The 24,021-nt window shown below is 32.9% G+C and overlaps 5 protein-coding genes across 7 annotated transcripts; 2 read left to right on the top strand and 3 right to left on the bottom strand.

Moving 5' to 3' along the window:
- Positions 1-718: 718 nt before the first annotated feature.
- LOC143358711 (uncharacterized) lies at positions 719-2,982 on the bottom strand. Its single transcript, XM_076796059.1, has 4 exons — positions 2,377-2,982; positions 2,159-2,308; positions 1,921-2,088; positions 719-1,844 (listed from the first exon to the last, which is right to left on the bottom strand). Exons 1-4 carry the CDS (start codon positions 2,509-2,511, stop codon positions 1,134-1,136), a joined length of 1,164 nt encoding a protein of 387 aa, XP_076652174.1. The 5' UTR covers positions 2,512-2,982; the 3' UTR covers positions 719-1,133.
- A 1,859-nt stretch (positions 2,983-4,841) lies between these two features.
- On the bottom strand, positions 4,842-9,194 carry Cycy (cyclin Y). Its single transcript, XM_076795748.1, has 4 exons — positions 8,380-9,194; positions 7,785-8,005; positions 7,363-7,649; positions 4,842-7,279 (listed from the first exon to the last, which is right to left on the bottom strand). Exons 1-4 carry the CDS (start codon positions 8,609-8,611, stop codon positions 6,991-6,993), a joined length of 1,029 nt encoding a protein of 342 aa, XP_076651863.1. The 5' UTR covers positions 8,612-9,194; the 3' UTR covers positions 4,842-6,990.
- Positions 9,195-9,796: 602 nt separating this feature from the next.
- Positions 9,797-12,559, top strand: Jmjd4 (jumonji domain containing 4). The gene is made up of 4 exons (XM_076795663.1): positions 9,797-10,313; positions 11,033-11,330; positions 11,409-11,679; positions 11,761-12,559. The coding sequence occupies exons 1-4, from the start codon at positions 10,079-10,081 to the stop codon at positions 12,226-12,228; spliced, it is 1,272 nt and encodes a 423-aa protein (XP_076651778.1). The 5' UTR covers positions 9,797-10,078; the 3' UTR covers positions 12,229-12,559.
- Positions 12,560-12,681: 122 nt separating this feature from the next.
- On the bottom strand, positions 12,682-18,647 carry Pcif1 (Phosphorylated CTD-interacting factor 1). Of its 3 annotated transcripts, none has more exons than XM_076795660.1 (6): positions 18,356-18,647; positions 17,644-17,933; positions 16,877-17,032; positions 16,665-16,807; positions 15,110-16,474; positions 12,682-14,923 (listed from the first exon to the last, which is right to left on the bottom strand). In XM_076795660.1, exons 2-6 carry the CDS (start codon positions 17,899-17,901, stop codon positions 14,647-14,649), a joined length of 2,199 nt encoding a protein of 732 aa, XP_076651775.1. In that variant the 5' UTR covers positions 17,902-17,933; positions 18,356-18,647; the 3' UTR covers positions 12,682-14,646. The 3 variants fall into 3 exon arrangements, with proteins under 3 accessions (XP_076651775.1, XP_076651776.1, XP_076651777.1); XM_076795661.1 differs by having other exon boundaries at positions 17,644-17,928; XM_076795662.1 differs by lacking the exons at positions 17,644-17,933; positions 18,356-18,647 and having other exon boundaries at positions 16,869-17,028.
- A 1,096-nt stretch (positions 18,648-19,743) lies between these two features.
- Positions 19,744-23,467, top strand: Scm (Polycomb protein Scm). Its single transcript, XM_076796679.1, has 8 exons — positions 19,744-20,170; positions 20,313-20,603; positions 20,692-20,927; positions 21,000-21,567; positions 21,840-22,028; positions 22,110-22,679; positions 22,879-23,033; positions 23,189-23,467. The coding sequence occupies exons 1-8, from the start codon at positions 20,143-20,145 to the stop codon at positions 23,321-23,323; spliced, it is 2,172 nt and encodes a 723-aa protein (XP_076652794.1). The 5' UTR covers positions 19,744-20,142; the 3' UTR covers positions 23,324-23,467.
- The last annotated feature ends 554 nt before the right edge of the window (positions 23,468-24,021 follow it).

Genomic DNA, 24,021 nt, shown 5'->3' with positions numbered 1-24,021 from the left:
TCACTTCATTTGTATAATTCGGTGTCCTTGGTCTAAATTAACAATTCAACATTACAAATTAACTCGACAAGTTCGCTGTCTTTTGCTGAAGAGCTGTTTGCCTGTTCGAAGAAGTCGAAGAGCAATGGTCCCTCTGGGTATAGTAGTCCACTATATCGTTGCCTGTAGGTGTACGCTCGTATAGTTACGTGAATATAATGTACAAGAAACGTAATCAGAATTATAACGTGTTATTCAGTGTATTTGTTGCCGCGTGCCTCTCGAGTCTGTTCTTCGCCCCTAGAAGAGGCAGTGCGTAATCGTCTATTTGAAAAAGACCGAAAAAGCCCCGCAAAAAAAAAGAAGCGTAAATAAAAAGAAACATAATAACGAGGAAAAAGTGAAGATAGCGAAACACGAGGTGGAAGAGAAGTACCGTGCTATTTTAATTACAGCATACGTGTTTCGAAAAAAAACGCGTAGTTCCGAGGGTTTCCAGTCAAAATTTGAGATTTTCGGAGCAGGGAGGGGAGGGAGAGGGACGGAGAAAGAATGTACGTGTGCGTGAGAGTCTGAAAAAGTGACGGAGCACGACGATAGAGACGTAGAACAAGACTAAATATGTACAAATGTAATAAATTGAGTGACGATTACGTTGAATCAGTATTTCTTCTTTTTTCAGCCCCCTCACAGTTTTGGTGGAAACTGTAGTAATACAGATTAGGTATAACAGTGACAACGTCATCCTTTCCTTAAATTATATATATTTATTTGCAATAAAAATACGAAATGTCTGACTATTTACAAGTGTTTTTAATATGTGGAAGATGAAAGCTTGAACTGTATGTATAGCTTCTTGAAATGTAATATTGTATTTATAATGGACAATTTTACCTACAAATATGTAACATGTATTACATAGAAAGTTACAGGAAAGGAGAGACGAAAATGATGCTTCATTTTATTAGCATTGATTAAATTTCCAACATTGAAATTTTAGTACTGCTTCCTATGGTTATACATGCAAAGCTATGCATTAACAGTTTTCTAAACACTAATATTCCACTTCGAATGATTCATTTGTAAGTTCTAAGCTTTAAGTAAATTGCGTGAATATTAAACGTAGATGCTTAATAATATTTAAGTAATTAAAACTATCCGTCGTCATATAGTAAACTATGTAGTAATTCTGGAGTCTCTGGTTGTTTCAAACAGAGAGACACTTTGTCCTGCAAGTTTGTAGAATATTTGCTCTGACCGAGTTGGTCAAGATCGCGGTCTAAAATTGTTTCAATTTCATCATCGATATACAAAGGATTTTCATAAATTTTCGACACGTATGAGCCGCTTTGTTCTGTAGAATTTATGGTCTCGTTTATCGTATTTTGTAACTCGGTCTCCGACATATTGACTGTATTGTAGCTGTTCAATGTTGGAGGTACATCGCAGTTAACTATCTGATTGCTATATTGAATCTGGCCTCTCAGTTCGGTCAGAGAATTAGGCAGTTGATGATACTTTACTTGGTGCACTTTTAGATTACTGGTTTGCGAAAATGTTTTCATGCAGAAATTGCAATGATACGGTCTTTCACCGGTATGACACCTCGAGTGTCTTTGTAATTTATATTTCGTCACAAATTGTTTACCACAGTCTGAACAAGTGAAAGAACTGTTTTCTATTTGTAAGTTTTGGCTATTGGCAGACTTCTCTGCGTCCATATGGAAGTTTATCATATGAGACTTTAGTGATACCTTATAACGAAATGATTGATGACAATTTGCACACTGAAATTGCTTTTTCCCTTCATGCCTTTCTATATGTTTCATTAGTATTTCCTGTTGATTAAACGACATTCTACAAATCTAAAAACATTATTATAACATTAATAAACCAGGTCTTTTGACTATTAAAATATACACATTGTATTGTCTTACGAACATTGCAAACAAATGGTCGTTGTCCGGTATGAATTCGTTTGTGTCTGTTTAAATGTGCCTGACACCTAAAGCTCTTTGCACATATCGGACATATACTTTTCCTTGGACCTTGTTTCCCTAAGGCATTTTTCGATACTGTATCATTTTCTTTCAACTGACATAACATACTCTGAAAATGAAGTATTTATAACTGAAAAACTGAATCTAATTAACACATTGTGTTAATAATCATCAAATACCTCAGCGAAATCAATTTCCAAAGACGGAGCTGCGAGTTGCTTTTGTACATTTGCTACCATAATATAAAACTCGTCGAATGTACAAATCTTTTGTTCACAATCAATACAAACATATTTAGAAAATGTATCAGAGTTTGAAATATTGATTACCTGTGCAAAGAAATGCATTAAAATCGCTAACATTAAAATAGAAGCTTACAGTATGCACAGGAATGTACCTCTTTAGAGAAATATTTGTTTATGATAGAAATTAGAACCGTTCCTTTAATCTTGTCTGTAAATAAGTCCGTGCCTTGCAATTTTTCTTTGCCGCAAAGACGGCATAACTTTAAACTTGCGCTATGTAGCATCATCGTTCACAGTTGCTTTAGAGTCACCTAACAACTTTAATGAAATCAGTAAATCAACGTAGTCGATACAGTTCGAAGTCTTTTCAAATCTCTTTTTCACTTAGATGCTTGTGTAAAAAGAAAACCTGTTTTGCTCATTTTTTATCTTTGCATGCAAGCATCATATGCTTATGCGTCTGTGTCAGTTAAATGAACTTATGTGCGTCAATTTAACGACGTTTTTACATACTCTGTCTTTCTGACAGTTTACTATTATTTTGCAATGTACCCTGCAGTGGTTGTCAATTAAACTGACACAAAGATTTCTTGACTGATTACGAATAACAAGGAAAATTGTTAGAGGAATATAATGTTAATCGAAGAAATTTAATAATTTAATAATTGAAACAGAAATTTAATAATTGTTTCCAATGATTGCATTATTGGCAAAATTGTTGGCCGATGGTCAATAGTACACAAAATGATAAGCTTATGGTCGCGTCGCTCGAGTACTGATGCATTGGGTATGGAGAATTCATATAGAAGAGAAACTCGTGGTTTTCTGTCATCAATTTCGTAACACGAAAACAGTGAAAAAATCCAACTGAAAAGTATTTGTGAAAATAACTGAAAGTTCACTCTGTATTTTCTGATTGCAAATATCCCTAAATCGTTAATAATATGGATGTTATTAACATATTATCTCATGAACTACGCAGGCGAGCGAGAAGGTCCTATGTCCGTCCTTCTCTCCCTCCGTAAAGTACATAAGTTTGTCCTTCTCGGATAAAATGGATCGTTATTAAAAATTGTTAGCTCATATTACCATTTGAATGCAATTCAACAAACTTTATCTGACATCATTAGAAAAGAAATGTATTTCTACCATTAAATATTTGAACATATAAGAATGATTATATGAATAATGATCTTTCTGAACGGAGTGGAGGGACTATCTGAAAGTTGATAGCCAATAAGAAGATACATTTCACAGACCAATAAAAGCGCATTTTTCAAAATATTACTTTATTTCTATATTATAGTTTTCTTCTTGTGTTACCATACGTATGTACAATACTTTCTTATTGATTTTTAATAATATATATTTACGAAGAAAATTTCATAAACATTCGTCAATAAAAATGTTAGAGCATATTACTTTATCTTATACATTTATACATACAAATATGTTAAAACCAATGCGTCTGAATTGATTTAAAAAATAAACATTGTGAAGTTTATATCTTTGTAAGTATAAATGTATATACGGAATTTATAATTATGCTAATACAAATTGCCTCTTTTTATATTAAACTTGTATTTAATTTCGAAGTAGGAAAGAAAATGTATTATTATGAACTTTTTAGTAAATGCATGTTTTTTTAAAGCGTAAAGAATAGTATTTTATTATTTTATGATTATAAAAACGAAGATATATATATATATATAATAAATGTATTTTACAATTTCATAATACATTTTAAATTTAATTGGTATACAACCTGTATGTAGGAATTTTAGAAACTTTTCAAGTATGAATTATACTATTATTTTTATAAATATAAGGACAAAATAAAAATAATTATAATATATTGTTAAAAATTGTTTAAAGATGCAATAACTTATAACATAAATGTATTGAAGCATCTTTATCTACCAAAAGTAATTGTATATAACAGCATATCAGAAACTTATTTCATCAAAGTAGCAATAACTTTAATAAATAAATCTTAAAACTGCTTATACGTTTTTTTTTAGTTTATTAAAGATGGAAGACTCAAAAGTTGATACTACTGTATCACTTGCTTTGAAATATCATATTTATGTTATATTAGTAATACTAATATCCAGTTGAACATCATATATGATATATTAAAGGAACATTGCAAACTAGTATGAATTGAAACAAATGAATAAAAATATCAATTTGGAAAAATATAAATTATTTAAAATAGCACTTCAAGCTTGTCTGAACTCCAATAGACATGGTGTTAATAAAATTACTTTATTTATAATACAACCTTACAAGACATATATACAGAGCACGGTAATTTATTTATAGGATGCAATCAGACTTCAAGATTGTCTTTATAATGCAATTCTATTTATAAACATGATCCTAATTCTTTGGGAACACAGAATATTAAAATGAAAAAAACTTATGTTGCTTATCGAGTTGATTACTTTTAATCATTTTTTTTGGTTTTTTCCTAGTGCATTCGTTATATATGTACATATCGTATATTTTTTTTTTGTCTCATTTCATAATATCTTACACAATTACTTTGCAATACATCAAACTAATTACTTTTATAGTATAAAATTCTTGATTCGGATCAAGGAACTAAAACACGTTTTATTCTGGCAAAAGTAGCAGATATGTTAATATTATACCTATATTTTGATACACTATAGATTTTCATATTACAGTCTGGCATTACTCAGCTTCACAATAATGTCTAATTATTACTGCTAAAATTTCTTTATTACACGCAATATCCTGTAGTAAAGTATAAAAATAAGAATGAATCGCCATTACTTTGTAACAGTATTAAAAAGGTCCAATAGAAATTTGGATTACTTCAACTTTTATGAACATAATAATGTAAATGGTATCTTAGTTCTACGTTTCAACATTTACATGTTTAGTTCTCACTTGTGAGTATAAAACGTTAAATAACTGTTGTAAACAAGTTCATTATTCTGTATGATACATCTTAATTGTGTATATAATCATGTGTGCAAAATGAGTAGTTTTATAAATTCCCTGAATGTGAGCTTATTATTCGCGGTCATGTGTATATACATTTAAATTTGAAATATAAGCACAATGTCTTTCTAGAAGTTGATTTTACATTTTGCAACAAGTACTAAAAACTTTGTTTCATTTCATCGATCTCGTTGCAATATTAATTATACGGCATGGGTACACTCAACGTTGCAATAAGTTGTCTTCTGTATCTTGAGTAATTGTCTACAAATTTCTTTTTAACTATCTAATTCAAGAATAATACATTATCATGTTTATTCTCTTCGTATTTGGTAATACTTCTTAATGAAGTATTATTTTCGTCCATTTGAAAGAAGCATTAATTTTACAGATCTATTAGATTATATGATGTAATATATAGTTGAAAGGCTTAAAATTTGAAGCTAAAGATAATTCAGATACTGTAGGGAGTAATTGAAATTTAGTAAAAATAGAAAAAAATATTTTTATAATAAATTATATTTAAATAAGAATTATATCTTATTTTAATATAATCGATGTTACATTTCGCCTCTTCCTTTATTAGACACGAACTAATACAAGCAGTTTATGTGTAGCAATAGTTGCCGAACGTTATATACTGAATGATCAAAATCTTGAGTTGAAATAATTATACGTGAAGTAAATACTTTATGCAGATTAAAATGGAATGGAGCAGTAAAAATCAATTATTATTTGAAATTGTTTCCTTTGCATGAAAGTAGAAGCAAATTCAGGTTCGTGGATGGGTTTCAATTTTATATTGGCAAAGAAAGAAAATGAATGTTAAATGGACTATCGTTGTCACTATAAATAGTCCATGACATTATATATTAGTGACATAATTTTATTATTATCAAGATTTCATATAGTTGGATTGAATTATTTATAAACGTTTTGGAAGTATCAAAGACTTTGATCATACAGAGCTATACCTAAAAACAATATTTAGGAAGTTACTTTACACACATAACTGGACAAATAATATAGGGAATCATCTTGGTAAAATGATAAAGAAAGTCATGTTAGTAAAATGTAAAACACGTGTAATTTGTTCTTTAAAAAGTTTAAAAAGATATACAATGCCTTTGTAATCACTTCATAAAGAATACGCTACTTGGTATACTCCAGTGTCCATTCCTATGTTTAGATTAAATAAAATATGAACACAATTTTGAAGAAATATCCAGATACGAAAAAGTATCTCGTACGTATGTATATAAATTGATAAGACTTTGACTTAAACTGTTCCTTTAGACATATTTATTATTTAAATCGTTCATAATAAATTCTATGTAAACGAACAAAACTTTAAAAATCTTTGACTTAATATAAGTTTTAAAATATAACATATTCCTACATCTTTTGATATCAATATTAATCATCTCATGCAAATTTGTCTATACAAAAATCCCAATTAATGTATATTCGTATTTAGTATATTCAAAAGAAGACAACTGCCAAGTATCACAAATTTAATAAATCAAGTGTTGATAACAAGTTAAATCAATTTATCACTTTCCACTTCAACGTATTACAAGGTTCCATATTAATGAACAATTTTTATAAAACATACGTTGTAGTAAAACATTTCAGTTGAACATAAAAACGATTGAATAATAAAAATGATATGCTCGTAAAACTTTTGAAATTGATTGATACTGTTGTGTAATAGGTCTGCAAAATTTTGTTTGTTCACATACCTTAATTCAGAAGTTATAAATATAAGCAACGTGTTCACCTGTATCCAAAGCTTAGGATAAGATAGCAATGCTACGTCTAGGTCCCCCTATGCATATATTATCTAAGCTTGACCATTTCTTGCTACCAGTACGTAAAGCTTCAGCAGTGACTTTGTCTTCATAAACTCTGGACATTGCTTCTAATTTCTGAGCCTTTTCTTTGCTGAGTGGTTCGCTAGGGAATGTTAGCTCATTCTCTTCTGCTAGTGTGCGCAGATCAAAGTAATATTTAGCATACACACTCGAAGGAACATTTATGTTGAATTGTAGCATTTCCAAAAATTGTCTTTCTAGTTCATTCCTAAATAAATACAAGAAAGAGTAGGTAAAAATTATTTTACGGGTATTTAATCGTTACTATCTATGATTTAAACATCGACTTACATATCTTCTACAGTAATATCTTTCAGAATTTGACAATAATCTATATTCCATACTGCCTGGTCATCCCACACTTTCGATGCTAATAAAACAGCTCCAAGTACTATTCGCTTCCAATTAGCTGGTGTTATATCTATTTCGGCATATGTGAGTAGGCGTTCCAGATAAACTAACGTTATAATGGCACATTCAGCTGTAAGTTGAGCAGCGGTAAATAATGTTCTCACAAATTTATATATTTGTTTGTGTTCTGGGTTATATTTATCATAATCTTCTGTAACTCCCTCTCCCTGGAAAAAATCAAGAAGTTATAATATTTCTGCACTTACATTCTGTTAATCCAAACTAATTTATTCCACATATGTTACTGCATATATCAAATTCATATATTCACCTTGTGTACACATATTAGTTATACGACTTACCGTCAATGGATGGAGTTTCTCATCAAATATATCGATCTGTCGTTGTGAGGTTCTGTTTTTTATGTGATAATAAACAGCTAAGGCAACACATTTCACAGTATTTTTAAGATTAGGTTGCGAAACAGTACTGTTGTCTAAATATATTGTACTGCAACTGCTACTCTTTTTCAAAAGCCTTGTGTCTGCAATTTGATACTGACTCTTTTTACTTACCATGCCAACTAGAAAAGATTCAATTATGAAACCAAATGAGCTCGGAAAATTTGCATATTGATACAGACATTTGCTACTAATGATTACCATTATTTTAACACGTTAAACGCCACGCTGGTCCTTAGGGACTGGTCATAGACTTTCTATTTATACTGCATTGGTCCCTATGAACCTGTCATGGACTTTACATTCATGCAGTACTGCCATGCCAGCATTTGATGGTAGAGTGTGTCATAAACGAAAAGTCTAGCAAAATAGGCTTGGCATTTAACGCGCTAACAAGTATAATTTGAAGAATTCCTCTTTTGCAATGCAACATACTTAAAACCGAATCATATAACGCTAATTGCATACAAAATTTGAGAATGATAACAATACATACCTTCGATAGCATGTCTAGATCGTTCCATAAAAATAGTACCGGTGCATGGATGTAACGAAGGATCTGAATCCCAGTCTTCTGGCTCACGTTCGCTAATATGTTGTAAATTATTAATGCTAACTCCACCTTCTGGTAAGTGTTCCTCGAGACCACGAGTAACACCCTCAGATCCTAGTTCTTTGCGTCCGACTTGCGGACTAGAATAGACGCAGCAACTACTTTTATTTCCCATTCTTTCATGAGACTTGCCAATATCACTTCTCTACTCTCACACCCCAAGGAAAGTTCATGAAATATCAATTGAACTGTAATACTTGTTACTGCAGTAACTATACAAATGATTGAATTTAGAGCTCATCACTACACATCCTTTAAGTATCCCTAATAGATGACAATCAGCTGATAGACTTATCAATGATATCAATATGCATTCCTTTTTTAATTTCATCCACATCGATACTCGGACGTATCATAGATATAAAAGATTTAAACATGGAAATTCTAGGAAGCGATTTCAAGAGCCACTTTACGAATCTATTATAACTAATAATATAATAAATGTCTACTGTATTGACGTCTTCGAGCACTGTCTGTGCCGGTTGATTACTCTTTAAATTACTAATCAGTCAAATTTTATTTCTGCTCGTAGGCACGAGCCCTGATACGTTTTCTTCGTTGTGCGCCATTCTCATTGTTACTCCACATTTAATGCGATTATTTCAATATTTTTGTATGTTTCTTCGTACGCCGCCCTTACGGTCCTGTTTTGATATTGCATATTCATGCATAAACTATAAATTGGAGAGCAAAAGAGAATGCTCAGTGTGTTCACACCTTAGACCATACACGCTTATAGACCCGGCTTCAGATAGCATGCCCTGTCCCAAAATTATATCATCTACCAGATGACGCTTGTGGGCAAAGTGCTATAGTCTGTTGAAAAATCGCAGTACCGCGAAGCTAAAGTGTGTTAGAGGGGAAAGTTATTACTCGTTCATTTTTACTTTACTCTTATTATTTTACTTTACTCTTAGTTTCTTACTACACGGTTCACGTGCCACGTGTACACATGTGTTTAAGTACAGGTTCAAAACCGCGGTTTCTAATATCCACCATTTTGAATTATCTTGTGACGTCATTTATGGGCATCAGTACTCTGTTATCTTGGAACACTGCGTCCTGTGCATATCCTATACCTATGCCGGGTCTATAAGTATATATGGTCTAAGGGAGTATGCACGACAGAGACGAAACGCGTCACGTGACCGGACCACAGCGGAAGCGTAGGGAAATAATAGTTCTGAAGCTATGTTCACGGTGCACACTTGTGTACGCGTGCGCTCTTGAATGCAAAGTTCAGATATGGTCAGAGTTTCCCCTCTGGTATACCTTGTGATATGTGTATGCACATATCTATAATGCACTCGAGTCTAGGGCTGAATGAACCAATGAAAATCTATTTACTTGGTGGTTTCTTGCAAACAATCAAAAATATAATATTGCATAAAACATGTGCGCTTTTAACTTGGTAAAACTTCAAGGTGGTTTTAAAATAGTAAACGTGACATTGTGCTGTTTAAGAAAACGGCATCATGAGTTTTTAAAAACAGCTATACACCACCGTTGATTCCCGAGGCCTAATGTATATAAAAATATGATGAAGTCCGGTCATTAAGTTTAGTATAAACAAAACGGCACAATGTTGCAAGCACTCGAGATTAAAAGAAACAAAGTATCGCTTGATAAAAGTACCGATGTAATTGATTGGATCGATCATGTGAGTCCATCGATGACGTATGATGAATTTTTTTCAAATTATTTAATTCCAAATAAGCCGTGTATATTTAATTCAAAAGTGACAGAGAATTGGTCGTGCAGAAGACAATGGAGTGTGGACGATGCACCAGATTTTGATGCTCTCGAAATATTGTTTGGTAAACATTTACACGTTATACTCGTATCAAAATAACATTGTAAAATGTAAACAATTGAGAGGTATTTTACCACTGATAACATCAGAGTATGTTCCCCATAAAACCATTAAACTCTTGTCAGTGACATTTCTTGTTTTGAACAGTCGGAACTACATAATTTAATATAATAATGAAACACAATTATGCAACTAATAATAATTCACATTAAAATAATTGTCCTTGTTAATAAACAATTTTATACTTTTTACTATATTACATTACTAATGTCGTCAGTATATGTTATTATAATGCTTTATTGTTGTGTATTAAGTTTATGTTATCTGACATGGTAACACATTGTAAGGAACTGTCTACCAGGACGGACAATTTCAAGCCACTTTTCTCATGATGTTCAACTTGAAGTACTCTACAGTGGGCGGGCTGATGTATTTCTATTGTAAAACCCGCCTGCTGGAAGGACTTTTTCGAGTAGCCTTTATAAAGGAACCCAGGTACAATAGTCTCTTACGGCTATGTGCCAGGGTAAACTACTAAGAAGTTGTTATTATTGTTATATCACCACTTATACATGTAAAAGCATGCCCCTTTTACTCTGACCAATTGGTCCTGCATTCCTTTTGTGGAACTTCTCGCGAGGCACGCAGAATACTAATATTAAATCTAAGAATAGATTTCTCCCCTACACTGTTGTTCTAATTGAAATCGTTATTATTTCATAGGAAACCTTGCAGTGCCGGTAGCAGATTGTAACAAGAAGTATTACAATTCACAATCGAAAGATGACATGCAAATGACAGATTACCTAAATTATTGGATGGATTACGTAAAAAGTAATTATTCAAGTGATAAGTCACTTTTATATTTAAAGGATTGGCATTGTCCAAGATTATTTCCTAATGCTCCCATGTACAACGTTCCCCAGTACTTTGCATCTGACTGGTTAAACGAATACTACATTGCAAACCCTGATTTGGATGATGACTATAGATTCGTGTATATGGGACCAAGTGGAACATGGTAAAATATATATTTTTAAGCATTCGATCTCATAATCTAGGGACTATTTATAGAAGTAAAACCTTTCTTCTTGTCTAGGACACCGTTACATGCAGATGTGTTTGGGTCGTACAGCTGGTCTGCAAATGTAATTGGAAAAAAGCGTTGGTTACTTTTCCCACCACATCAAGAAGACTTGTTACGTGATATTCATGGCCAATTAATATATGATGCTACATCTGAGGAACTTAATGACTATACAAAATACAAAGCCTACGATAAACGTACAATAAAGTATATCGATGTAATTCAACAACCTGGAGAAATTATATTTGTACCATCTGGATGGCATCATCAAGTTTGGAATTTGGTAAGTATTACGAGCCCATACTATCGATTTAAAAATATTTTATAAGCAAAAATATTCAATTTATGAACCATTCATTAATAGGAAGATACAATTTCTATTAATCATAACTGGATCAATGGATGCAATATTATGGATGTATGGCATGGACTTCAGAAGGAATTATGTTCTGTAATGAAAGAAGTTTCCGATTGTCAAGATATGAGTGATTGGGCAGAACAGTGTCAACTGATATTGAGGTCTACATTTGGAATGGATTATTATCAATTCCTTGATTTCATAACATTCATAGCCACAGAACGCTTAAACATGCTTTTGCGTAAGGACAAAGTAATTACTTTCAAGAAGTTCGAATTTGGAACGAATCACTGTTTATTTGATCTTGACGCAATAAGATTGGTACTAATAGATTTAATGAATGATGCGAAAGAGAAATCCCTTTATGAATCGATTAATGAAAGACAACAGGCCAATAAGTTATTGAATAAAATAGTAACATGTCTAACTTCACACAAAATCAAAACTGCGTGTGAAGCAGACAGTGAAGTTTAAAATAGAAGTGATAAGTTTTGTATAGCTAAACAGATCGATTCGAAAATGCATTTTTTATAGTTTAATAATGATATAAATTATATACAATAAAGTGAAAACCGAGTATGTTCAATTACAACGACAAAAGATTTTTTTTATTACACTTACAACATTGTAGCTGTTTTCATATTTTAATAAAAATATGATTACAACATTAACGGCGTATTTAGTAACAAATTAAATTGTTTATGTAATATAAATACTTGTAAATATATATTTATTTATACTGCAAATATTGTATATAATGTAATGTAAAAAGGACAATAAAACGCTAAAAGAGAGTCTAATATAATTATAAACAAAAGGTCTTGTGCATCAGAGTATTCCAGATCACATTAAATTTAATTCCTCTTAAATTTCAGTAATAGGAAACCAACATGTATTATTAACACGATAAAAGATAAGTGAACAAATTTTATTACAATCAAATTTACTAATTTATAGTAGGTATTTCAAACATTTCATTTTCATATTCCAAAATGCCCTTAAACGGTTTATGAATATAAAATTATAATATAACACTTGAGAAAGTATCTACACAGGACCTTCAATCAAGCTTCCTCGATAATTCAAAGTAAGAAATCACTATCATAGATTATTTTTAAACATTACTTTATCTGTAATTTATTTAGATTATTTGTTTTGTGTACTTCACTCTGTATACCTATATACAAAAAGGCAATGTACTTATATTTTAACAGTGATAGTTCTTTGTTCTATGCATATATATTTGTATATATATATATTTTTTTTTTATATACACAATGTGTATGTATATATATATAATTATACATATGCATACATACAGCATGTATATGTGTAAGTATACATATAAATAAAGATGTACAAAATGTATAAAAACATAATGCAATTTTCTCGATGTTAGACACGAGACATGAACACTCTCACTCTCTATTAATAAAATTAATTAATGTGTGTATTATGTATGCATACATGTTATAATAAGATGATACTATATCTATATGATATCCTTAAATTGTTGCTCATTGTCTTTTGATTTTTTTATATGTATTGTTTGATATGAATTTCTCGCGTTGTTATCTAGAAATCGGACACATTTCGAATGGATTTGTCGAAATCAAAATACGTTTTATAAAAACATAACTAGGATACGTTGTTACGTTTGATAACCGTCGAATTAACAGATTTATGTTTAATTGATGAGAGTCAGACGAAAATGATTTCGATAAACTTATAATTACTTTACAGATAGAAAAATGTTGTATTGTATTAATAAATTAGTTATATATATGTACTTTTTTAAAAGTTCGAAAACCAACTGAAAAATAACAAAAATATTTACTGTTCAGGAAGTTGATATATTTCTGTACAATATCTCATTTCATAAACTCTATGTAAAGATTCATATAAAATATTGCACTGATGAAGATACGCTTAGAAGAAACAGTGTTTGCCGCAAGTTATGATATCTCATATTAAAAGAAAAGATCGTCATGGATAAAAGGTATAAAAAGGGATATTTCTTTAAATTATAATCATACAAAGTAAGTTTTCGATTAAAAACAAGTAAATATAGTATATATTTCACTATTTACACACACGATCGCGCTCCCATTCACATAATGCGCACACACGCGCACACGCACACATACGCATAACTATTTCCTTTTAAACTTTTCGTGATAGTACCAATTTTTTACTTGCATGGCAAGCACCTATATTACCTAAGGTATCACGTCTCACAAAGTCTTCTTATTAATTAACAACAATTAACACTATTACAAAGATTAGACTCCACGCAACGTGATTTTATATTAATTATTGAATTATGTTTTTATACCTATATAATAGATACATATTTCTTTGTCGCGTCTCATACATTTTAACATTTCTTATGGAAACAGTTAATGGAATTGCACTGTATGATAAACATCACAAAAGAATTATTCGAGTTAAGTATCAAATTCCTGCTATTTTCAATAGAAAGAATTTTCACGAAATTCATACGACATAATAAAATATAATATTCAAATTAATGTTTTTCGTTCTTGCGTGTGTATATATATAATACATACACATACACTTACGTATATGCGTCTATATATCTCTTTTTTTTTTTTTTAATGAAATAGATTAATGTTACAACTATTACCATTAATAATATTGAAGTATTAATGTACCTTTAAACAAACTATATAGAACTGATTAGATGCTTAAGACCAGTGTACTGTTAATGTATTTCAATTACGTGAAATATATAAATCGAAGAATTGATAAGTTATGTATCAAACGTTCCCAGTAAAAAATCTAATTTCTGTTGGAAAAAAAAGTTAAAATCATAAGCTGTAACTTATTCCTTTCTGTGACCTCATATTGTTGCATAACATTTTGTAGCAATTATATAGGATGCGTGGACAGTGTTTGCAACGGTACTGTTGGTGTTGCAGGTGTCGCAGGTGCTAGAACAGGCATAGGTGTAGATGGTATTTGCTGATGAGATTGTCTGGGCGGTGATAAAAGTTCTTGTCTGTCCCGTTCTCTTTCTCTTCCTGGTCGCCATGCTTCCAGCAATGCTTCAACTCTTTCTTCTGTAGGTCCCCAACGAGCAGTACCAGCTGCATTTTGTAACCATACCACCAATGTTCCATGAGCTGCCCTAATGTTAACTTCGCTTCTAAAATCAGAAATATTCATTGTTTTATTACCACTCGTGAAGCAGTAAATCACAATTTCAGTGCATCGTGGTAGAAAACATTATTGTAAACATTGTCTCTGTCATACGCACAAACATTAACTATTTTTGAATCAGATACCTATTTTCTACCACAATAATGATTCTCATATAAATTTGATAACATACTTCGACAATATATGCTGAAACCCATGTCTATATTCATGTTCCATAGCAGGTACCACTACTTGTTTTCGTTTAAAATGGCTGCCTTCTAATTTGATAAGAGCATTCGGCGCAGGATCTCTCCATTCCGGTAAAAACACCACAAAAGACAAAGGTTCTGCTGAATCAGCCAATAGGCGTTCAAAATGATTGACCATGGCTTCCATTAGCTCCTCGCAATACGGTGGATTCGCTTGAAACGAGCCACTGACAGGCCTGAAGTCTAAGAAAGGTCCTCTCGATCCGAAATAGGAATCTACATCAGCGAATGCTGAACAGTATTGTCTAAAATAACAATTTAGCGGAGATGCAAAGCACTCGAACGTTACACCGAAATGTCTTTGTAGACATTCGAAAACGGTGACGGGGAGAGCCATTTGCGTCACTTGGCCCTCGTTGATACCAAGATATGTCTGATAACGTTTCAACGTACACCAAACACGCGGCAAAAACATTTCGAACTTTTTGTCGTCGAAGCAATTGTATCTGTACAGATGTTCCAATTTGGCGAGGTGCATGTTGTTGATACACACAGCGTCACCGTGGAAACGCAATAAAGTTTGTTCACGTTCGGGAAGATAATCCAGTTGTGGAAGGCGAGGAGTTGGAAGTGAGAATTGCACTGGGTAACACCAAACTTTTCTTTGCGTACTGGCCGGTCCTCCTAACGGTATGACATTCCCTAAACCATTATCCTTCAATATCTGGTTGTTTTTATCTTTGACTTTCTTCGCGTACTCTGTCGACAGGTGATAAATCTTTAAACAAATACCCTCGACGCTAGCTTTCACCGTTTCCGTCAGATGCGGTTGACATTGCCGTTTCAAATGTGCCAGGCGATCCTGAAAATCATCGAACGTAGCACCGACCGTTCGTCTCAACCATTGAAAAGTGTCCTCTGCGTTCCACTTGACCACTTTTCTACTTTCAGACGAAGCTGCTCTTGATTCTATCATTTTTTTAGCCGCCTCTGCGTACCGTGACAGTTGTTTCCTCGCGTCACCAGTGAACTTCGGTCGGACTAATTTGATTGGGATATCGTTCATGATCTCACGGTACATGGACATAGAAATTTCAGGGAAACACTGACTCGGTAAGAGAGGGTCTGATCCACAGTCTATAACTTTTCTTTCCATTAACCATCTGTTAAACGAATCTTTAGGTGCGTCGATCGACTCTCGAGTGTGACACAGTTCTTGATAGCATTGCCTTAACTTTGCGAGCAAGCTGCAACGTAACGCTTCTGCTTCTGGATGAACGTGCGGCAAATTTGACGGTGCTCTTTCGTATATTATAACATTTGTCGGAATCTCTAAGTCCCATGGGCCTCTGTTGTTAAATCAGAGAAGTTGGAATATTGCGTTAAAATGCTATCGCTTTAATAATATCTTATCCTAACACATAAATAGTAGAGGTCTGCGAGAACCCGAAATTGTCGGGCCGGGACGGGTTCTCGAATATATCGGGATTCTCGCGCACCTCTAGTAAATAGTGTGCAATTCAAATAGTTTGAACATACGCCAAGACAAACTTCTTTGCGGGTGGAACAATACTGTCCTCCGATGCTCTACGCTTGACTGTTGTTCCTCCGGAGGGGATGGCCCCATTCCCAGGAACAGGTTGCACACCACAGATACCAAGAGGATCCGTAATCGGATCAAACTACAAAATAAATGTAATTAATTCACATATACTATTAACGATATATAAGTTCAGGTTATACCTTAGTACCTGAGGTTTCAAAGGTGGTACTACCCATAAAGACTCTCCAGTTAATTTATTCCAAAAATATGGTCGATTCTCCCGTTTACTCCAGAACTTTTTCCAGCCTTGTTGTTGAAGTTCTGGCGAAAGTTCAGAGTCTGGAAATGATCCTGGTGGTGTACCCTATAATTCAGAATATTAATTCCTTTATGGGAAAACATTTATAGTGCTACATCAACACTGTTTATATTTACTTAGATTAACACAACTTACAGAATATTCACTTACAATCGTATTTGCGCACTGTGAAATTTTCATTATTTCCAATTCTTACAATTATCATTGTGTAATCATACAATTTTATTAGCAATAGACGCACTGACATTGTCGTAACAGTTTTCTAAGAAATCTATTGTTGTTAAAAATCAAAGCTTTTGCAAGAGATAATAAAATTAAATCTTCTCTCGGAATATCACGCTAATTTGAAAAAAAACATGAAAGAAATTGTTCAGCGTATCACAAATTATGTTATGTGTAATAATCTAGTCATATTTCTACCATGTATGTAGTGATTACTATGTTTTGTTATGGATGAGATTCGTGTTGATGTTCTGTGAAAGAAATTTGTTTTTATAATATCAAAACACTTTATATATTAACGAAAATACATATAGAAAGCTGAAAATATTAAAAACAAAGGAAACATGTATTGCGCTATTGTTATTCTTGAAAAGTTCTTGAAACACTCTGAACGCGTCAGATTAATTTATCATACATTTATAGTATATGGTTACCTGTGTCAATAAGGCTGGTTGTTGAATATGACCAAGTTGTGAACAGTGGTCCGGTATAGTTTGCGCCGAGCTTAATATAGGTGCTTGAAGTTTTACAGGAGTAGGAACTATAACTTGTGCAACCGTAGGATTTGTATCTTGTTGTAACGTCTGATGATGATGATGCATAGTGGAATAAGAAGATGCAGATTGTCCAGACAATGTTTCCCACGTAGAAGTATTAGGTATATCTTGTTTTCCTCCACTTACTTCATTCATTGTTTGATTTTTGTTTTGGAGTAGTGTCTACGCTATGTAGAACATTCAACAAAATGTATGTGTAAATATTGCTGCACAATTTATACATTTCAGAGATAAAAATTCTCATTCTCGTCACATCGAAGGAGTTAACTTGACTAATAGTTCGTATTTTAAGCAATTTGTCACAGAATTTGATAAAAAAAAACATGTTTTTATTTACTCTCACAGTAATTACTGTTTCGATGAAAAAATGTATTAATTCTTTCACAATTCAATTGCACACAATAAAAACTGGACAGGCTTGTAATTTTCATTAACTTAGCGAATATAAAACTGGATAAATTCTGTGACAACATTTCGTAACTCAGTGTTTGTTTACATGCTACGAAAACACTCGATAAATTCACGGTTTTTCGCGAACTGGAGTTGCGGAAACATGAAAAAATGATTGGATCGTCGAGGTAGAACTTACAAGGATCAACAATATCCCGATTTCGTATAAAATTCGCAACAGAACTTAGAATTCATTCATGATTTGTGAAATTTGACGCAACGACCTCCACCCGTGAGATACCATTTGCTTGAACTGAAATTCTGACGACAGAGAAGTTAAAGCTTTTATCACAACGGATGATAAATTCGTGTGAAAGGAGATAATTGAGTGCGTTGAACAAGGCATTAAATTAATATTCGTCTCAGTCAAACGTCACCGCAATTTATTATTGTAATTTATGCTTTTATTATTGAAATGCGTCGCAAACATATGTAACTGCGCAAATAATATTCTTAAGCCTGGACATTTATAATATGGTGTTGGTGATTTATTTTCAAGTGATCATTTTTAACGGTACATGAAAATGTCACAAAATGTGGAAATGGAAAGTACAATTTATTTAATATAAACATGAAAATAATGATCTTTAGATCATTTACATCCATATATTTTATTAGTGTGAGTTTTATCATTTATGACCATTTTTGTGTTACCAGTGTTACCACACCACGGAAACGTATTTATTGTAAACTAATCTTAATATATGGTTCATCATATTACCGTGCGCGCCCCAGATAATAGCTGGCAAAACGTATTCGTTCTAACACTAAGACGATTCTTCGGCCAATAGCGATCCCCTACCATCATACGCAATTTTGCTATTGGCCGAAGAATCCTCTTGGATTTAAAATGAATAAACTTAGTTAGAATACGAATACACTATATGATTTTAGAACGGCGCTAAATTCAAATTGTAACACTTATTAATAATTATGTTCATTCATGTTACCATCGCAAAATCATTGCTTCAATGATCAAACGCGCATAAAACAAATGTAATTAACCAATTATATTAGTTCATACAAATAACTATATATAATGCCATAATTAAAATTGGAGATAAAAAACATATGAAATTCTACATTATCAATTGAAGATACAAGGACGTAAAAGATCACTTCTGTTTATGAACTCAAGCTATAAAGACGTAAGTACTTGTAATAATGTAAAACATACATTTATTAAAATAAGTTATTGTTTGATTGAAATGTTACAATTCTTGTTCTTGTTTCATTATAATTCTTATTCTTGTTTTCTTCAGATTTACGCTTTAAATTCAAGTTATTGTTTAAATTTCGTTTATTCATTTAGAATAATATATTCCATATGAAAAATTATTATGTCAAGCCGCCATATTGTATACGATATTTGAACTTGATTTATATTAATATAAATCAGGTTCGAGCTGAGTATATTAGTACTCTACGGGGACCAATCCACGATCCCGAATCTTGTAAAAAGTACAAGTCCCTGAAAGATCACGCAACACTACATATATAAAATTCATAACAACACACAGGTTATACACCACTTTGTGTCATGAGTGTATCGATATTCATTTAGCGATTCCTTTCTACTACCTTTTTACCTAAGGATTGCGCGGCCAAATCAAAGCAATATGGCGGCTTGACATAATAATTTTTGATACGGAATATATTATTTTGATTGTAACGAAATAATCGTCCCGCGTTTCTATTAAATTATTCTTTGATCGGTTGTTAACAGGAAAGTACGTTGGCCCGTGTAAATATAAACGAAACGTGTTCGCGAGCCGGCTGAAAACGAGGTTTCCTTCATTTAAAACTGAACAGTGCTTCCAAAATTTATTTTATTAATAGACGCAAAGATGTCCTTAATTACTGAATTAAACTAACATCATTGTGCAGCGAAGTTTAGTGTTGATCAACAGTTTTCTATGAAGAACTATGTCGTCAACACAAAGCAAAATGCGAGGTATAGAAATATTATATTTTAATATTTCTCTGCACTTTATATATAATTCGTGTACATTTTTCATTAATATTTATACCGTGCATATAATACGATACTTGATATTTTACACTGGTTTTAAAATACTTTTTAATTGCAAATGCAGGTCCAGGAAGACCACCAAAATCAAAAAACTCTTGTACATGGTGTGGAGAAACTAAACAGCCCTTAAAATATGTTCTTCCTACGCAACATGGAAAAAAAGAATTTTGTTCTGAAACTTGTCTGTCTGAATTTCGTAAAGCTTATGTGCGAGGAGCATGCGTCCAATGTGACAATGTTATTAGAGGCACACCTGTACGATTGGAACAAAAAGATGGACCTATAAAAGATTTTTGTTCCTCGTTTTGTTTGAACAAACATCAGAAAAAGGAAGGGCAAAACGATGTGAAAAAGAGTTAGTAATTTATAGAAGTTGTAACTTTTGTATTTATCTTTTATTTATTTGTGAAGCATTTTTTTAATATTTCACTTTCCTTCATTAGATAATAGGGACCAATCGTCACCTGCACCAACTATTTCGCCACCAGGTTTATTGAGTGGAAATAACGTTCCATCTACGACCCAGTCTTTCACGAACTCTAATAACCATACAACTATATCTCATTCTCCATCAACTTCTACAGGCCCATTTCAGTACGAAACATATCAAACATTCGATTGGGATCACTATTTGAAGGAAACGAACAGCCAAGCTGCACCCACTGATTGCTTTAAACAAGTATGATAACTTAGTAAATTGAATATCAGATAGAAAATATTCATTATTTATAACAATGAAATTTTCTTTTAGCATGAAGTTCCACCAACCAACGAATTCAAAATGGGTATGAAGTTGGAAGCTCTCGATCCTCGTAATTTAACGTCAACTTGCATTGCAACTGTAGTCGGTGTCCTTGGTCCACGACTGAGATTAAGACTAGATGGTTCGGACAACAAAAATGATTTTTGGCGATTAGTTGACAGCAACGAGATTCATCCTATTGGTCATTGTGAAAAGTCTGGTGGCATGTTGCAACCTCCATTAGGCTTCCGAATGAATGCTTCCAGTTGGCCCATGTTTCTTTTAAAGACTTTAAATGGAGCGGAAATGGCACCTGCAAAAGTATTCAAACGTGAACCAAAAACACCACGTTCCAACATGTTCGAAGTCGGACATAAACTAGAAGCCATAGACAAAAAGAATCCACAATTAATATGTACGGCTACTGTTGGTGCTGTGAAAGATGATATGATTCATATTACGTTCGATGGCTGGCGTGGTGCTTTTGACTACTGGTGCCGCTATGATTCCAGAGATATCTTTCCTGCTGGATGGTGTTTTAAAAGTGGACATCCACTACAACCACCGAGGCAAAAATGTAAAACATATTTTGATGTTGGCGACATTTATATGTGACAATTAGAAGTGTGCATGAACCAAAAAATGTCGGGTCGAGAATTTTATTTGGGATCGGGAAGGGTTTACGAAAATATCGGGATTATTCCCGAGAATGTTCGAGAGTATCGGGCTTAGTAGAATTCTTGAATATAACGGATTCCGACCCGTCCTGACCATAACCTGATATTTTTCGATTCTTGCATACCTCTAGTGATAATGTATTTTATAATATATATGTGTGAATCATTGTAGCAACAGGGCCTAATAGGTTTAAATCCAGAATCAGTAACGTTTTACCGGTAATGGCGATATCTGGCGGAGGTACTAATGGAGAACCAGCTGTGGCTTTAGTAAGTCCTGCAGGATCGAGTGCTCCTCCGCAACCAGCTACAGAACCTGATACTAGTACAGCTAATACCAAACCACATTCTTTAGAGAATGGTATGCCTTGCTATGTCTACACAATTATTTCGTTGTTGCTTACTTATTGTTTTTTGACTCATTACTTCTGTTATATTACAGTTACAATTTATGTAAACCACAATTGTACCTGTGGTCCTTACTTTGATCCTCGTAAAGTAAAAGCTATGCCAGCACAATTTGGCACTGGTCCCATATTAAATGTTACAAGAGATATATTTCAAGCTTTCCTGATGGCAGCAATGAGTCCAAGACAAATGTTAAGCTTATTAAAACGTGGTGAAGGAGAAACCATAAGCTTAATCTTAGAGAGTAAACCTACTTCTGTTAGGTTACCAATATTTATGGAGGAAGAGGATTTTTATATATACATAAGGCGACAACTTGAAGATCTCTGTGCATGCGAACACATGCTGTTCAGGCGAAAAGAATCTTGTAATAAATGTCCAAATAGTCAGCAACCACAATCTACGAATAACGAAGAAACAGTTGCTACTCCGACAACAAATAATAATACCACGGGAGAGAAGAGGAGATGGCAATCTCAAAATCAACAAAATTTATCGTCGAGTATTCCGCAACAACAAATACAACAGAATTCCGTGCCAAGTACAAATAATTCAACGTTATTGTCGCCGACACCTCCAAAACAACCTAAGAAATCTGTTCCAGGTAAGTAACTAACCGCTAAAAGTTGTAAGGAACCACATACTTTGTTTTTATCAATCTTTGTAAGTTGTGAGAATTCCCATATATACCAATATTTTCCAAGACCAATATATGTCCCCAATATTTTCGGGTTCTCGCACACCTCTAGTTGCCATTAAGGTTAGAAAAATATTATTATTATTATTATTATTACTTTAATCAGAACTTGAAGCTGCAACATCAACTACACAATCTGAAACTTCTACGAATCGTACAGCTTCCACCGAACCAGCAGAGTGGACTATCGAAGATGTAATACATTATATTGGCGTCACTGATCCCGCATTGGGTCAGCATGCAGATTTATTCCGGAAACATGTAAGCTACTAAACATATTACCATTTTAGACATTTAAATACGATTTCTGTATTTGACAATATCAAAACAATATAAGTAATGTATTTCACCATTTGTAAACAGACAAACGATTTCGTTATGGACGTCGTAATACAATAATATTGAACTGTTTTCAGGAAATCGACGGCAAAGCTTTATTACTTTTAAATTCCGATATGATGATGAAATACATGGGATTGAAACTTGGGCCAGCGCTTAAAATATGCAACCTGGTAAATCGTATTAAAGGCAGAAGACATATTCTTCTATGACTTTGTTGAATATCAGACTATGTATAGTGAGTTGGATCAACCCATTACTTATCTGGCTGGTGAAATTTGTTTTCATTATTGAAAACAATCTAATATATAAGTTGTTAAAACAATGTGAATATATTGATTATAAAATTTTCGAAACTTATTCATTTATCACTTATCGTAGGCTTTAAGTGAAACAAATCAAAGTTTAACTTTATTTTAGTATTTAAACGGTTTTATTCTCAAAGAAATGTAAAATTACATTAGTTACGTGAATATAAAACCTTTTTCTTTTGTTTTTCTTTTCGGATATGATTAGTAACAACATTTCTCTGCTAAGAGTTCTAATTAGACTAGTTTATCCAACTCTATTTACATACTATTATTAAGTACGGGACTAAGGAAGCACTTTCGCAGTGCATTTGTCGCTACGCAACATTGTCGTAGTCTGTATATTGTTGCGCCAGGGAGGGTGCCGCCACATAACGTAATGGTCGTTCAAAATCAATAGTGATAAAATCAATCTAGATAACGCAAGACAAGAACGGCTCATTAACTCTATTTAGAACGCTTCTCGGTACCAGAGAATGCTTCATGCTTGTCAATCGACAAGAGAAGACTTTTTTTTTATCAGTTTTCGTAACAAACAATCTTTAACACTTTGTGTGCCACGTCGGTCATATATGACCAACACACCATTTTTTTTACTAAAC

The sequence above is a fragment of the Halictus rubicundus genome, chromosome 11 (assembly GCF_050948215.1).
Source record: "Halictus rubicundus isolate RS-2024b chromosome 11, iyHalRubi1_principal, whole genome shotgun sequence".
In the NCBI taxonomy this organism is placed as follows: domain Eukaryota; kingdom Metazoa; phylum Arthropoda; class Insecta; order Hymenoptera; family Halictidae; genus Halictus; species Halictus rubicundus.
Note: the sequence above shows the minus strand (reverse complement) of the source record. Positions and strands in the feature narration are given on the sequence as shown.